The sequence below is a fragment of the Aptenodytes patagonicus genome, chromosome 13 (assembly GCF_965638725.1).
Source record: "Aptenodytes patagonicus chromosome 13, bAptPat1.pri.cur, whole genome shotgun sequence".
In the NCBI taxonomy this organism is placed as follows: Eukaryota; Metazoa; Chordata; class Aves; order Sphenisciformes; family Spheniscidae; genus Aptenodytes; species Aptenodytes patagonicus.
This window is the reverse complement of record NC_134961.1, coordinates 15,879,113-15,896,628: the sequence shown is the minus strand read 5'-3', so window position 1 is coordinate 15,896,628 and position 17,516 is coordinate 15,879,113. Positions and strand designations below refer to the sequence as shown.

Sequence of the window (17,516 nt, the reverse complement as noted above, 5' to 3'; positions counted from 1 at the left end):
TCAGTTTTGACTTCTGTAGGATAACCTCAGTGTCCATGAAATTAAACAGATTGAACAAGCAGTCTGAAGAGTGATGATGCTCATTTAGTTGTGTTCCCCTTTATTAACCAGCTGTTTAGAGAATGGCAGGGCATAATCATATATCTTCTAAGATAAATTTTTATCTGGAACAAGAGCCTTAGCAGAAGCAGATTAGAGGACACTGCACAGGTAGAAGCCCCAAACCACATCAGAACATGGGTTTTATGATGCACTTTTGTAAACTGAAATATAAACTTTGAAGGCTGAGATATTTTTTAACAGTTACATAACATACTGTAAAAATTACCCTCTTCATCTTGAAATTTCATTTGTTTCTGAATTATCCTTTCCTTGGGGCGGGCTGAAAAACATTGTTCTTCTAAGTGATAGGAGCCTTAGAGTCGATAGCACTGATAAGGAAGCAATAAAGGTCCAAAACCAATCTCTGAGTTCCTAATAATAGAGGTCAGCCTGGAAGAGGCTCAAAGGAGGAGAAAGCCTTTTCTTTTATGATGATTGGTGCTGATGGGTTGATATCAGTTACTATAGGAACACGACTGGATTGGCACTGTGATGAACATCTGTTTTGGAATGAGAAATTTCAGAGCTGATTGTTTTGGGTAGAGAAGAAGAGAAGGATCTCTCTGAATCATTCCCTGCATACCTCAGGAAGAGATATATCATAGGTATGATGGGCTTTTGCCTCACTGGAACGGCTATCCTCAGTATCTGAGTCCGTAGCTTTCTTTGTAAGTAGGATGAAATCAACACAGAAAGTATGAAAACTTAAAGGAACTCCTATAAAAGAATAAATCTCTGAAACCATAGGTGAAAGCTTTCTTTTAAGAACTGCCTACAAGAATTTTCCATTTTGAGCCAGTGGCAAATAAGAGAAACTGAATGGAATACCTGGCATACCACTTGTGCCAAGCATGAGGAAGAACGAAGCAAGAATAATGCCATAAGAGTACCATTAAGATAAAAAAATTTAGCCTTATGTATTTATTTGCAGCTGAAAAATAAAGTCCTGCATGGACTAAAATTTTGGAAAGAGAAGGAGTTACAAGCCCGTTGTATCACACAGAAAAACATAGTACGGAGATGTTAGATGACTTGATCATTTATATATGATGCAGATGACACACAAAAGATTCTAAAAGCACTGCCTAGAATTAGATTACATAACTATTTAATCATAATGCTTATTGCTATCCACAAACCTTTCTGATTTGTTGGGTCTGACCAAGTGCATGCTGCGTGATGGTATTTTGGTTTGATTGTGGAGTATGCATCTGAGGTGCTGTCTGGACCAGGCCAGAGGAAGAAATAGGAGCAGGTATTTGTGATGGGGTCTGTATTCCAGCTTGTGATTGAGCCTAAAGGATGAAGATAAAATATGTACATTATTCATATCTCACAGTAAATTACATAATGTAAAAATCTATTGCATAGATTATGCCGAATAGCAATAGCATGTATTCTGGGAAGGATGAGCGTGAACTATGTGTAGGAGACAAAATTTTTTACTGTTTGGTACTGGTGAGTTCCCAGCCAAAAGGTGGTGTTTATTTTGCCAACAAAGTTTAAGAAAGATAAAGACAAACTGGAGAGGGTCCACTGGAGAGCAATGAAAATAGTAAGAGAGAGGGAGAGCATAACCAGTAAGAAAGGACTCTAAGAACTGGGTTTGAGTAACCAGAAAGACAAAACCGATGATGCAAGAAAAAGGCTGTTTTTAAGATCATAGTAGTTTTCAATGGCTGTTGAAAGGCAAGAAGCTGTCTAACCTCAGGAAAGACAATTTCAGCTAGTAGTTAGGAAAACTTTCTGCAATATCAGTGAAGTGAAATACAAGAACAAGCTGCTTAAGGTTGTCACAGAATTCTAGCAGGATTTTAGAACAATTTAGACAAAGCTCTGTCTGGGTGCGTAGCTACCAGGAATAGCTTTTGCGCTGTGGACTGTGGGGCCCATCCCCATCAAAATTTTACAGCCCTCATAAGTATTGCTAAATGTGATAGTGCACATGCTAGCACCAAAGCCTAGGCCCACAACATGCTACAGCAGCCAAGTACACGCTGGAGCCAAAAGAATACTTTGCTGGCACAATAACCATGTGGATGGCAATGGAATTCATCTAGCTATGTCCCAATAATGGCACTAGGAAATATATGCTTAATTCTACCTGAGACCAACAGGTTAAACTGTTTCAGCTTGGTCAGATTACTCATATACCTCTTCATTTATAACCTATCTTGGTTTATGCTGTATTTATTCACTGTGATACTACCTATAGTCAGCCGAGAAATAATATTAGTGTAACCGTGGTTTCTTTTTATAACTCCACTGGAGTTCTACAACCTAGCATTCACATTTTTAAATATAATGAGCCATCACCACATAAGGAAGTTCAAACACGCCTTTTGCAAACAGGTATACCTCAAAGTAAAGTACTGGGTTTGTAGCTCTCTATTACAGTTTGGAGTTAACAAAATGGTGGTATATGCTGATACAAATCAAAACCAACTGTGCATGGAGGCAGTGCATGATAAGACAATTACTTTTCAGGAAAGGAGTACCTGGGAACAAAAGTTGCAAAGAAAGCAAGTACTAGAAGTTATAGAGAGATTGGCTCTTCATTTTTTCTACTCTTTTCTCTAAAGCAGAAACAGGCTAAGCCTGATTTTTAAGTTAATCTTACAAGCAGCACATTTACCTATTTATACTAAATTATGCAAATAGTGCCATGCAGTTTACATGATGAAAAATAAAAACACCCTTACCTGCAACTTTATATTTCCAACTGGTAGCTGGACTGCAGTGGTAGAATTCGGTCCCTGGATAGATAGCGGAAGGAGCAGCTGTGCAGTTCCTTGGGTAGTTAATAAAGCTTGAGGTTGGGCAACAACTGCAGTTTGCGGCTGCCTCTGCGGATTAACATAAAATTGAGAAATGGCATTCTGAGGTTCAGCTTTGGCCACAGGTATCTCCTGCTTGATAACAACTGCCTTTTTGGCAACTGGATTCTGGCCACTAGTATATACCGATTGTCCTAAAGAATGACTAGCTACAGGTACAGATTGACTTGTACTAGAGCAGTCAGTAAGAGCATTTTCATCTTTGACAGCAGCACTGAATTGCTTCTGTTCCAAAGCAGCTGAATTACCAGAAGCCTGAGACTGTTGCTGTTGCCCCCGTTTTTCAACCTCAAGTTGCATTTTCAGTACTTCCACAAGTTTTTGCTCTTGTTCCAGTTTCCTTTTGAGCTCTTCAATCTGCTTTTCTTTTTCTTGAAGCTTGCGGTCCTTTTCTGCTACATCAAACTCCATGGTTGAGATGCTTCCACTACTGCGATTCTGATTATCATCACTTATATTTGCTCTTAGTGGTGAAGTACTTAAGAACTGGGATGGTGACATCATGGTTATCATTTCTGTGAAAGTATCTGCCATACTAGTATCATCTGTGCTTAGACTAGATTGTTCTGAAGGAGAGGGAGATACAGGCAAAGGAGAGCTAATGTTTTCAGTATTTACTACTTTGCAGCCAGGTCCAGTAGATGTTTTTTCTGGAGGAAAGCTGGATATTGTATTAGCCACTGGTTTATTTAGTGTTGCAACAGGAAATGCCACAGTCACTTCCCCAGTGTTACCTGTGGCCCCAGTAGAAGTGGTTACTGTAACAGAGCTACTAGTAGCAACCCCATTGTTGTTAAGATCTTGGTAGGGTTTCAGACGCTCAATAAGATCTGTTTTTGTTCCAGAGACTGGTAATCCCCTCAATTTCAACTCCATTTTAAGCTCTGCTACCTGAAATAAAATAAAGCATGATAGTAAAAAAAAAAAATAATAATAAAAAAAAAAAAATTAAAACTTACTTACTTATATACATTCTACCTTATTACCTCATAGCAAGAAAAATTATTTTTCAGCATATTCGCTAGTTATTACACCTCTGGGTTCTGACAGCGTGCATGATCCATGAGCACATGTCCATGACCTGCTGCTTACTTTCACTGTTTAAGTGGCCAAAACCTTAGTAGTGTTCAGTTGTTGTACAATGAATAGTAGCAAAGTTATGCTGATTTTTCATAAATATTCAAAATGGGGAAATGAACGTACAGCTCCAATTCTGGGCTAAAAACTTCTGAAGCAAACCTGTAGACGATGGCAGCAGTGCAGATAAAAGCACTGAACACTAGCACACTGAACCCCTTTGCTATACTATCAAGACAGATAGATCTATTTCTGAGAAATTTTATCAGGTCAGTTGGATGATTCAACAGACCCATCAAACTCAAAAGGCACTCTCTCTAATTAGCAACTGAACAGTTACAGCTATGAGCCATCTGGGTTTCTTTTACAAACATAAAAAACTATAAGCAGTCAAAATTAATCTAATTTCTGACAGAAAAATGTTCTCAATTTTCCAATAAGCTTACAGACAAAGTGAAGTGCAAATGTGTTGAGTCTAAATTAATTCTGTGCTTCAAAACATCAATTAAAAAGGAACAGTCACAATGAATGGCTTCTGTTTATGATATACATACACCGCATCTAAAAGTAGAGTGTTTGGGCTATATGTATGTTAGAACCAACTCTAAAAGAATAAAAGGTAGTGACCTCAGTAATATTTCAGTACTTTGCCAGTCTGGAATTTTAAATTATAGGTCTTCATGATTTGGAAATGATGAAAAGTTACAGCAATCCATTTGCATAACATCTCTAAAAACCACAGCAATTTTATGTTAAATAACTGTCTACCTAACGACAATTATCAGCTGTTTCCCCCAGTCTGGTATCCTCTACACTTGCTTGAGAGTGCATTCCAATTTTTCTGTTTTTCAACAATGCATTTCTGAATTCTTAATCAGAACTGTTTTAGATGATTCAGTGTTAAAACCACCACCAGCAGGTCTGCAAGTATAGCTTATGTTACTGTTACCATATTAGCAGGAATACCAATAAATTATGCAGAAATGCGTAAGTGAACAGCTTTAATCACTGCAAAGCACAAATTCAGACATCTTAAAATGTTAATAGTTAGTATCTTGAAGTTTGAAAAGCTTATTTCAAACACTGTTGTTTGAATTGCATTTTATAGACTTGTTTCATATTAACAGATTGGCTTTAACTAATGACCATACATTACTGTCTTGAGAATCTGATTTTCCAAAACCTCTTTTTTTATCCCTTCAAGTCTAAAAAAAAATACTCACTCCCATCCCTCAGAAATGCAACACCTTGGTGAAGGGAGAAATGAATATACTGCCCACTAGATGTCCCTACTCCTCCGCTCAGGTTTGGCACATTCATGTAGTTGCTATTGAAAGGACCTGAATGTAAACCCCCCACAAGCTTCTTCAGATTCATTTTCATTAGGTCCCTCACAGTATTAATTCCTGTTAATGTACTTCTGAAGGAAGAAAATCCTATGCAGTGTCTTCATACTACAGTTTAAACAGAGTTTACACAGTTATTTATAACTTCAAGAAGCTTTTATGAAATTTAGTGTTCATTTTCAGATGATGTGTTGAACTCTGGTAAGATGATCTCTTATTTTCTGTTCTTTTTTACTAGTGTTACTTCTGTGTTGGCTTTATAGCAGCGACCTCTCCAAGTATGTTATTATTAGGGCATCTTTTAATTTATACTGCTTAACTAAACCTCTTCATTGATACACTAAAATTGTAATGAGAAAGTTACTGTTCCAGTGTTTAAATCTGCCTGGGCTAAAACTTCACATGAAGTGCACCTCATAGTTTACCCAAGGTAAACTATGTACCTATACAATCTGTCTGAAATTCTTTTTCCTTTTCTAATTCTTTGGGAAAGAAATGTCATTTCTAGAACATATGCATGTGAGGAGGCTAAATCAAAACAAATTTTTAAGTCCAGAAGAGTTGTGTATGAAAACTTTGACAATCTTATTCTAAACAGTTAAGAGAAAAGTACAGTTTTCATTGGTAAATAATATCCGGGCTTATTCTTGACAGTAACAGTTTGCAAATTATAGTGATGCACAGGAATGGACAAATCCCTCTCTATTTTTTACCTTCAAGTCATCCAGGCTTGAAGGTAGAGGTCCTGGTTTCCGGCTAGGAATATTACTATTCTGTCTTGGTGAGCTGGCAGCTGATGTTGGTGTACTGTTGTTCAAAGTATTCAGTGGCGTACTCCCATTGTTACTTTGTTTGTCATTCAGTGGCCTTCAAGTGATAAGAAAAAGGGAGACAATGATGTCAATGCTAAATATATTACGCTTTCAATCAAGAAGCTGTGATTCTGAATCTAGTGTCTATCAAGTTAATGAACAAATTAATTTTTTTACAAATACATATTTAACATAAAACATTACCATTAACTATATTTAGCAAAACAGCACAGAAAAGAAAACAGAGAATGGTATGTTGATATTTTATTTTCTCTTCAGTTAAGTGTACTAATTTATGCTTCATAGTTTTTACTATTGTCATGGCATCCCTGAAGGATACTATGGACTGCAGAATCAGTTTATACAAATTAATCATCAGCTAGGGCAACTAGTTACTTTTTAATTTGACATCAATTAAAAAACCCCACAACATTGAACTCTATGTATCAACCCTACATACATGTCCAATGTTCATATATAGTAAGGACCAATGTCAAGGCAGTTTACTCTGAAGATGACGCATTTTTATCAGCTGTACTCATAAGAAGAATCTCATACAAGGATCTCAAAATAATTGTAAAAAATTTAAAAATGCCATAATTTACACTAGGTACCATAAGTCAGCGCTTTTATTTCGTTCAACTGATTTATGAAGAAATGTTTCTGAAATGTCAGTAAATGGGACATAAGAAGCGTGGGTAAGCAGGCAGAAACATCTCTAGTCCAAATGTTAGGATACATGGTAATTATAAATATACCCACAGATGGTATCTAACTTTTCTAGCTGCACTTGCTGAGGAAAAATAATTCAGTGAAAACTCATTTAAAAAAACCCAACAGCTGAAAGTCATTTGAATTTGGGGTTGTGACTGTGGCACTTTACACTGTAAGCACTTCTAGGAAAAGATTGGTCTTAGATGGTGAGAATGAAACTCTGCAGATAGTCAGCTTCTCATTCTGCTATAGGGTGCTGGGAACTCTTTGAAGATTTACTTTCTGACCGCTTCTACCTATAAATCAGAAAGTATACTTCTCACTGTTAGAAGTGCTGAAGATCAAACGCTGATGAGGAACTCATATAAACATTAGAGATGAGGCTATAAACAATATACAAATTTTACCTAATTTAAAATGACTGTTTCTTCTTATTTGTAAACTGCAAAAATGTGGTCTGTGAAACTGATGTAAAAAGACAATAAAAACACAACAATAGCATGTGTCTTTGTAAAAGTCATCATCTGTAAGCTTCTCTCCTGCTCTGCCTACCTATGTCATATTTGAGTGAAAACGGTGTAAAAACTTTGCTTTTGCGTAAATGTTTTTTGAGTTTCTAATATGCATCTGGTCAGAAAAAAATGCATCTGACAGGTAACAAGGTTCTGTTTCCATGTCACACAAAAATAACTAGGACCATTTAAAGGCTTATCAGACTTCAGGAGTATTTTAACAAGAGAACCACCTCATCACCTTGTTAAATGAGGCAAATAGTACCCACAGCAATGCACATTGCCATTTAAGTGTTCTTGGGTTCCGACTGTCTTTTAACATTTGGAAAACACATTTACTTCTAAAGCACGAAGTCTATAACCTGATGTATATATATTTTCTTTAAAGGACACAAACAATGCTTCACATACTTCAGCGGTGCAGGTAGAATTGTCTGGTAGTTGTAGTGTTGTTGCTGTTGGCTCAGGATCTGCAGCTGCAAAAACAGTTGCTGCTGTTGTAGCAGACGAGCATAGTTGGAGTCCATCTGTGGCTCATTTTTCTCACCTTTCTGATCAGGTGGAATATATTGATGATACTTCAATTTTTTCACCCTTGGCTTAGGTTCTTTACATTTCTTGCTCCGATGCTTATCATTTGGGTTCTTTGGGTGGCTTTGCTGTTTATGGAAAAGATTGAAACAACGATAACAGACACCTCATTTACAAGCAGTTATGTAAGGTACAAAGATAAAGCATACAGGAGGGCATTTACTGCAGAGTTGCTGAATACAATTATCTCTGCAAACCTGCCCAAAAGGATCACTTACCATCCTTGAAAAGTTAATGTACTCCAGCTGGCTTATACTGTGCACAAGAATGGGTCATCAAATCACAGTTTGTGAATGTTTTTTTAATAGATGGCACAAATGAAGCTAAGGGATTCTGCTAGTCATGACCTGTCATTGCAAAGAGGCATTCTTAAACAGGCAAGTTCAAAGCCACTTAGCACTTTGTACAAGTAAAAGCTAGTATCTTAAAGTCCGTCTGTAAACACTTGCGGGTCAGAAGTACTTACAGGTCTGTATTAAAAGTATGGACAGACAGTCCTATAAATTACAGGATTACTCTTATGAAACTTTCAGCAGCATCCTTATTAGCAATACCTGTGCATGTGGTAAAATTCTCTTCCTTTATGAGCTCTTTGAAATTATTTTGAGTGAAAAGTTGAAGGCAGTTACCTAGTCATATAGAAGGTATCAAAGCAGAAATCCTGTGTTGATCCATGCACATTTATTACACAGATAGCCTGTTTTGGTAGATATCTGAATTTGTCATTAAGGTCCTGCATTAAGTAAGCTGGTGTAAGTCCAATGATTTTACTGGATATAGCCAAATTTATACTAGAAATTGACTATTAGAGGTCATCCTTGTAAATTTAACCGAGAATTAATTTCATGTAGTTAGGTAGAATTCTACATGCATATAACCATTACACAGCTGAAGACCTTTTGGCAAAGTTGCTGAAATGAAGTATTATAGACATCTTCTAACAAAAACTCCTCTCTAAGTTTTCCATGCTGCTTCTAGGTCAGTGCAGAAAAGAGAACTGAGTATGTTCTTCTGACATTCAAATACAAGGATACAGTAACTTCTCTCATGCAGCGTGTTCTGCTTATACAATAAATGAACTAAGAAAAGAGCTGCAGAAAAGGAGGAATGCTGTTCACCAGTTTGGTTACAGGTAGACTATGAATGCGGTTGCCCCTGTTCCCATTAAATTGTTCTCCATATAAAACTAGGTTAGAAAAGATTAATTTCACCTATGGAAAGTAGAAACTCAATATTGCAAAAATCTAGTCCTTATTTCTTAAAAAATTCCATAGCGATGTAATGCAGAATTCTACTTGAAAACTTTTGTCAGCTGTACTGTAAGGACCTCTTGAAATAATGAGCCAGTCCCTGCAAGTGTTAATGGTTGATCTTAGCATACAAAAGCGTTCAGTCAACAACCCAGTATGTTCTCCTGAACACTAATAAAAGTTGTTGTTAGTTATAGGCACTATAACATTACTTGTGTATTTTTTCATTAAATATAGCATTGGAAAAGGACACAGATTAAGAACATAGTCCTCAGATGCCATTATTACAGATACCTACCTTTACTAACGTTGGCCCAGGCTTTGCTGCAGATACAGTATTTGTGGTCAGGGTGGTTGTAGCCGTAGAACGTGTAACGTGCTGTTCAATTGTAGAGGGAGTTTTGAGAAATTCAGGAACTGGAGAGGTTAAAGGTGGATACTAGTATTAAAAAAATATAAGGAAAAAGAGAAACATTAAAAACATCCACCACCTGAATAATTGAAAAAATGTGAAAAGGTTAAGACAATTTACTATCATGTCAAATTCACAAAATATTTTTAGGAGGAATGGCAAAACCAGGACTCTCTGGTGTACATTTTGGCACACTTCAAATACAGCAAATAAGAAACTGGTTTCTTACCTTGACTTCTTAGTTTGCATTTTAACTACTGCATGTAAATGTATCCAAAATCTATTTTTACTAATACAGGATTTACTTCTAGTTTCACCAAAGCAAAGCAGTAATTGATTTTAATATCAATTTTTGGAGTATATAATAATAAATGTTTTTCCAACATTAACATTTTTCTTAATTATTATTGTTTTTTCTGCAGGTAAAAAGAATGATAATTAAAAAGGATTTATAACAACATACAAAAAAAGCCCTCAGGAAGGGTTTTGTTTTCATAACCTTTACACCGTTGTGTTAGTTTGCAGAATTCTTCTCTCCTTTTAACATACATGAAAACAAATAAAGAAATATAATGAAACCATTTTCTTTCTTTCTTACAAAATCATAAAAAAAACCTGGAAGGACTTTCAGAAGTACCCTCACCCATTCAAGTCAGGAACATTTTACTTAAACTGCTCCTAACGTGTTTGTCTCCGGTTGGTAGCCCAGAATCAAATTAACTAACTGAAGCCAGTTCTTAACTTTATAATTGCAAAATTCTTCTAGAACTGACAGCTGTCATTGAAGTACTTTTGCTCCTGGCATAAGGATAAAAAAGAAATCTTCTCTTCAAGGTAGTCAGTCAGGAAAAGGTTATGTCAAATAAATTTCTTTTCTTGTTAGAGTTACCAAGTTTCATATATGAAGGCTTCTAGAACCAAAGAATTACAGATTTTAAGAATATAACTGATTTCTATACTTTTATATGCAACTAAGTACAGAAAAATAGTTCAAACAAAATTTTATTAATTATAAGTAAAATGAGAGATAAGGGTTAAAAATAATTAAAGGAAGAATGGAATGCATTGTTAGCAAAGATACCACCATTTGTTATTACTCTGCTTGAAGCAACATTAAAATTTGACCCTAGACACACTACGCATATACTGAAGCAGCGTACTGAAGTTACACCGCTTTATTACTATAGAATTGAGACCTTCACTATTTTCTGTCTCTGAAGTCAGAATCTTTTGTACACAAGGAGAATCTTACCACCCAAACTAATACCGTCAGAAAAGCTTCCCTTTCATGAGGGTCAAACATCAACATAGGAAAATGAAATTCTTGTTTCAGAAGCATCACGCAGCAGCAGAGCAGATGTATTTTGAAGAGACAGCTTCCTATTGTATTTTCGTGGGAACCACATCTCTTGAGTGTGCCAGGACGTGCATTTCTTCTGTATTTGACTGCCAGCACAATTATATTACTGTATAGGTAGAATCCAGTAGCCTGAACTTTACTGAGTTTGTTCCCTTGCTGTTACAAACATCACGTGTGTAATTTCTTCTATAAACTTACAAAATTCCATATAGGCTTAGGACTTTTTTATTATTATTCTTTTCCTGGCACCACTATGCCTACCAGAAAATTCCCAAAAGTTTTCCTACATAATAACCAAACTTCACTGAGCTTAACTTTGTCATATCAATTTTTTCTCTGCTGAAATTGTTTTCTGATTTAAAACCTATTTCCTTCTGTAGTGAATATCCCTCTGATGGGATATAGACTCTGTACATAAACAGATCTCAGCCTTTGTTTTTCTAGCTACACAAATGAATTTTTATTCTTTTCTCATAGAAGAGATTTTTCATTCTCTGTTTGTGTTACAGTTTTCATTAGTCTTCCTTGGATTTAAGTAACTGGAAACGTATAGGATATTCCATATGGGGTTTCACTGGATCCTTACACTGGCATCAACACTTCTACTGGAATCATCTCTTCTGACATACTTGCAATTTTACAGAGGAAGTACACAGTAGCTCACAATCACTTCACTGCTGACCACTGCACCCCAACTGTCTTCCTCCTCAGTTTTCTCTTGAGTCGGAGTCCCCAGGTTTTCACATTTCTTTTTCATGGGAAGGAGAGGTGTTGTGTATTTTTCTTTTTAAGAACTATTCCATTCTATTGGAATGCCATTTCTCTCCTAAAAGCTAAATCAACCAGTTCTTTCTGCATAACAACACTCCAACTCCGTGCTGACTATGCCTTCCAACTTTTGTTACGTGACCCATTCTTATGTCAAGGTTGTCAATGGTAACATGAAACCAGAATGTCCCCAAATCAACTCCTGCAGAGCACTATTACCAACTTCCTTTCAACCCAATACTTCCCTCTTTCTGTCTTATCTCTGCTAATCTCCATCTTCTCAAGTTTTGCTAATGTTTAATACCATACAGTATTAAATCCAGACAGATGAGATCAGTTGTATTGCCATTGTTTAAGAAAGCAGTTAGATCACCTAGTACCAACATTCCTTTTATAAAAAGCCCATCCATTTCCCTTATATTCCTATCAGCAGATACCCTTTGTCTTCAGAACACATTCTAAAACCTTGCATTCTAATTAAGTCAGAGGGGTACTTCTCCCTAATTCATTTCTTCCTGTGCTCTACTATTCTTCCATGAGATTGTACCACAAAGGACTTACATCAGTTTGCTAAAAACACTTGGTACACACTTTGCAACTTTATGTCCTGGTTCTTTTGTATTTCTGGGATTGCAATTATCAAGCTGACAGTCTGCATGCACTAAGCTCTCTGACTTTTGCTTACAATTAAATTATAGTAATTTTCCCTTTGATCTCTGTGTTTCTTTTACACATTTTGCTGTGTCTCCAACCGTCAGCTGCCAACAGGCAGCTATAGCTAGCTTGCCATAACCTATCTAAACTGTACAGTGGTTTTGATCCTTCTGTAGCGCAGCCATCCAGAGGAAAAGCTCCTGATACTGCTTTACTAAACTGCAAGATTCAGTATGCCATGCCTAGTCACTGAAGCATTGCACACATGCCTGTCTTGGGGTTGTGTCAGTTTATGGTGGCAGGCTAAAGATATAAATGCCTCTATTTTTATATCCAACTTTCGAAGTGTTTGCTCTGGAAAGCATCTGATATCTACACAGTATCTGTTATTTGCTGGACTTGCATAAGAATTGGCAGGGGACTTTAGAGGGACTTACCCTTTAAAAAACGGGTTCTGGATGCTGTAATCCAACATACTGCACTCCTGTTGCTATCAAGTTTAAAAGGCTTATTCTAGTTGTAGCAGTAACATTTGAAAAAGCACTTAGTTTGTCTTTGAATCAGTGTCATGTACAGTATTACCATAAAGCACAGGAGAATTCTAACAATCTCATGATTTTCACTGGTTCTTAAATTTTCTTTTCCTGAAGTCCCATCTAAAAAAGTATTTTAAATGTTTGATACTTCAGCTTATTCATTACATCATCTTTTACCATTCATCATTCCAACCCTTCTTGAACCCAAACAAATAACTTGACCTCAGACATACTATTTAGCAACCCTTTATAGGCTATGAAAACAACTCCATAATGACAGCACAACACAACTCTTTCTTTAAAATGGAAAAGTTAGTAACTTTCAAAAAAAACCCCCAAAACACCCACCTCTAAATCATATTGCTTGAAACTTACGGTGTTAGACATTCTTTTCTTGCCATAGAGTAAATTACTTTTTCCTTACATTAGTTGTCATCCTCAACTACAAAGCATTAATGGCTACATGAAATACAAAGCTTTTTACAGACTTCCCATTTTTACCTGCAGGTGTTGGATGAGGCAATGAACCATGCATATCATTTACTTGATAAATGTTTAAATTCAAAAAACTAAATTAACAGGTCTCAACTTCTTAACTTGATTACTTCATAAAGTAATGTAAAGATTCTTTCCTTTGAACAGATCTTCTATTTCCGGTTACAGATAATATGATTTCTGGACCTTTCCTTCTAACTGCAAACAAGCATCTAGCAGGTGAACAAGCTACAGTGAATGTATTAAGAAAACAGTCATTATATTCTGTCTCCTCAAGCAAAACAATTCATCTGTTTTGAAGATAACCGTTTAATGTCTTCAGAATTGTGAACACCACAATTTGATCTGTTTAGAGCGGTGTGGTTAAGATGCCTAATCTTACCAGATGCAAATACATCAGGTTAAAGCAAGTTTTAGGTCATCAGTCAACGAGAGCTGAAGGTTCTCAAAGCTATGTTACATCCTCTGAGGCCTGGAAATGTGTGGAGGAGGAAGCCTTGAAAAGAACTCTGGCTGCACTCCACTGTTTTCAAAACATTCTTTTTATTTTACGTTGTAAATGTAAAATTTGTCAGAGGAAATTAAAAGAATGAAGGAGCACTTTCCCAGACACGTCTCCTGTCGAGACACGCTGTGCTGTTATTCTTTATTTCAAAAGGAACAACAAGGTAAGCATCTGTTTTATTCTGCAGAAGAGCAGCTTTGCATTTCAGATCTGTGCACAGAAGCGGCTGTAATATGTTATGAAATCCATAAGCAAAGGACTGAAGTTCTATCTGAAGTGCTTTTTCAATCAAGTGCTCTGTTACCTGTTGCTGCAATCACGTATCTGTCGTATGCTTCCTACTTGAAAAGCTTTTGGCATGTAATGCTTTGAGTATTTTTATTTAACTCTCCATTAGGAACCTAACTCTTTACGTAGGAATCCAATTTCATGTGGTTTGTTTTCAATTTATTCAACACAAATTACATTATCTCGACATGAAATCCAATTCACATCTTAATCTGTATGTTAGGAAACAATGAAATAAAACGGATGTACTTTGTGTCCAGCATTGTTTCCGAGTATGAACTTTGCAATACTTTTTCTATCTACTATAGTAATAAGAAAACCAAGGAGAGTAATTCCAGATCCTGAACTACTCAGTTGTCAAGTATCCATGGTCATTAAGACAATAACATCTTTGGAGCATGAACAATATTTACCTCGTATTTAACTGTTTAATTTTACATTACTTTATCCAGTAAAAACTCAATACTCAGTTCTGTCTTATCTTTTGTTCGTGTCTTGATTTATAAATTGCAGCACAGTTCCCTATGTAGAGCCCTGGCTTTGCTGTGAATCCTCTGAGAGTTTAAATATATAAATAAATGCATTTTCCAAAAGAATGCTTAATAAAAAGACAAGCACGAAAATAATTTGAACGGCAAATTTATGCATCTTTTTCTCCTTTGTGTAGTGGAGGAAAGTGATGAAGGAACACTCTTAGGAAGTCCTCCTGAAAAAAAACTGTTACAGATTACAGTTGATCAACATTAACCTGAAGAATGTAACACATTTATAGTAGTATCATTCACATATTGGTCAAATTTTGATACACTCTTAAATTCTTTCAAAATAAAGTATTTTAATGTTTGTGTTATACAGGCTAAAACAACTTGTTTTCACCAGGTACAGACTTGCATGAAATAAAACAAGTTAAAGTCCTAAAGCTTTTGAATTTCCATCAAATTCACACTTTCTGCTTAAGGAATATTGCTCAAATTAATACAAAATGTTTTAGCTAATTAAACAAAAACGACAACTTACCAAAATTTCTGTGTTTGCTTATACACGCATGGTATATTGGTACCAAGTACACAAAGCTGAGTGCAGTATTATTAACTGATGTCATTTGTAAGTCACTTCATATATATAATACTGTGATGAAAACCCAAGTCCTTCCACTAAATAATTTATTGAAGTGTTAACATGGATAATATTGTAAAATGCATCAATCTGAAACATAAATTATTTTCCTGAGATAATATAGCTGCTTTCATTCATGTACAACAGGAAAATGGGCTTACTGGGAGAAACAGTAGTTCAGGATCAAGGACTTTTTTCCAGCATACACGATTGCTCAGCAGACATGCGTAAATTTGATTCAACAACTCATTCAGCATTGATAACAAGGCAAAATTTTTGTTACTCTTCATTTCAACACAAACTAATGGTTCCTCTAGGCAAGTATAGCTCAGAATATAAGCACAATTTGTCATTTACTTAGCTCTGTCAGTCTCAAATGAACAAGCTGTTAATGAGTGGAGATGAGTACTGTTAAATCTGGCTAGTTTGGAGTTTGCCGACTGTTCAAGCTAGTTGCCATCAGACAACGTATGACAACTTTGCTTGCCTTTCCCTCCACTGGAGCCTTAATTTGGGTCTGTCTCTCTCTCCAGAGGAAAAAGTTCCATGAAAGTTGCAGAAATCTAGTTAAAAGCAAAACCTTCTCCTCTTAACTGGGCTTAAGTTAGTGAGTTTAAAATTACTAGCTGAGGTATGACAAAAAACATCATAAACAATCTATTTAAGCTAAACATAGTAACCGTTAAATAAATACATATATCTCATTAATGAATAAACTTACTGATTAACTCAAAGGTGAAGATAAAGACCTGTGAAGCAAGCGCTGTACAAGATATTCTAGAAAGCATCTAGATAACTATGATTATGCATATAGCCCTGTGTTTTCAGCAGCTAATAAAAGATAAAAGAAATTCATTTGTAGCACACGATGTTTGTTTCATTACTGTTTTGGCAAATTATTTTACATCAGCACTTTTATAATGTGTTTAAAGATTGGGTAGGTGATGTTACTGTCCATTTCAAATCACAAAATTAAATTGTTGTACAAAGGGTTCTCTTCCAAAACTCATTTTTGCAACTCGTGAAAACAGTCAAGTGTCTTAATTCAAATCCACTGTTCTTTAAATCCTCATGCATTTAAATGCTCTACTATAAAGACACATTTTATCTGCCAGGGCAGACTTAGTTACTTTCCTTTCTTTGTAAGTAACTCAAGAAAATACAAAAAACCTCATAGAAGAAGCATAAAGGTTATTTTCATTTCTTAAATAGTAAATTCCTTAGGCAGTATTTTAAAACTATAGGAGAGAACATTTAAATTATGTGGGAAACCTTATTTTTTATGGACTTTTCTGGAGATAATGGAACTGATGTCAACTGTTGTTGTTTCAGCTAAGTTTAATTCTAAACAACTTCAAGACCTTGCCCAGGATGAAGACAGACATTAAGTAATCAATAACAGCTGGAGTAAACCATGGATACGACCTTTTAAACAACTTCTGGGAAAGCTGTAGATCTTCTATGGGCCATAATGAATTTCAGTGAATTTATGGCTTTACTACAGTCTATGGGAATTTCATCACTGCCAGCAGCTAAGCCAGGGTTCTAGTCTATACACTCCCAAACAGAAAATGGAGTCCCAGACACTCCTTTGCAACAGCAAATGTATTAATTCCATGTGAAACTGTGCCCCATTTCTATAGTGCCAGACCAAAAAATATACTGTGAAGATTTTGTTTCAACATTTAAAAACTGTACCTGTGTTGACGTAGTAGCATTTGATGTTATTGGTGATGGTGAGTCACTTGTTTTTGGCTCACCAGGGGAAGCTGCTGAACCCTGGGATTCTTGGCTGGCTGGCTGATCTGGTGATAAAGCATCACTGCTATCTTCATCAAATGAATAATCATCCAAAGCTTGAGGATAATTCTCTTGTCCAACTGCTAGAATGTTTGCAAAGAAACAAGCAAAACAATTTTTTTTTAGTTACACAAATTAAATATAGACATAGGTGGCAGAATTAGCTAATTACCAGAAAACGATCAGTTTTCAGCACAGTCTAAACATATGGTACAGAAGTATTTATTCTGTTTTTAATATAATGATAGCCATATTAAATGATATTCAAGGAATCGATAAAACGAAGTGCATAGCAGAAGTTGTTTTAGTACAAGATTAAAAGGTATGTTCAACATATGTGG

The 17,516-nt window shown here is 35.8% G+C and overlaps 1 protein-coding gene across 6 annotated transcripts in view; it reads right to left on the bottom strand.

The window, feature by feature from the left end:
• The window catches only part of MRTFB (myocardin related transcription factor B), an 86,657-nt gene that overhangs the window by 11,281 nt on the left and 57,860 nt on the right, over nt 1–17,516 (bottom strand). For 3 of the 6 annotated variants that reach the window (XM_076351522.1, XM_076351521.1, XM_076351523.1), the window contains 6 exons: nt 17,074–17,258; nt 9,540–9,680; nt 7,812–8,059; nt 6,076–6,229; nt 2,805–3,830; nt 1,242–1,397 (listed from right to left, as the gene is read on the bottom strand). In XM_076351522.1, coding sequence (XP_076207637.1) covers nt 1,242–1,397; nt 2,805–3,830; nt 6,076–6,229; nt 7,812–8,059; nt 9,540–9,680; nt 17,074–17,258 — 1,910 coding nt within the window. The remainder of the gene's footprint in view (nt 1–1,241; nt 1,398–2,804; nt 3,831–6,075; nt 6,230–7,811; nt 8,060–9,539; nt 9,681–17,073; nt 17,259–17,516) is intronic. The other 3 variants (XM_076351520.1, XM_076351524.1, XM_076351525.1) reach the window with 2 other exon arrangements.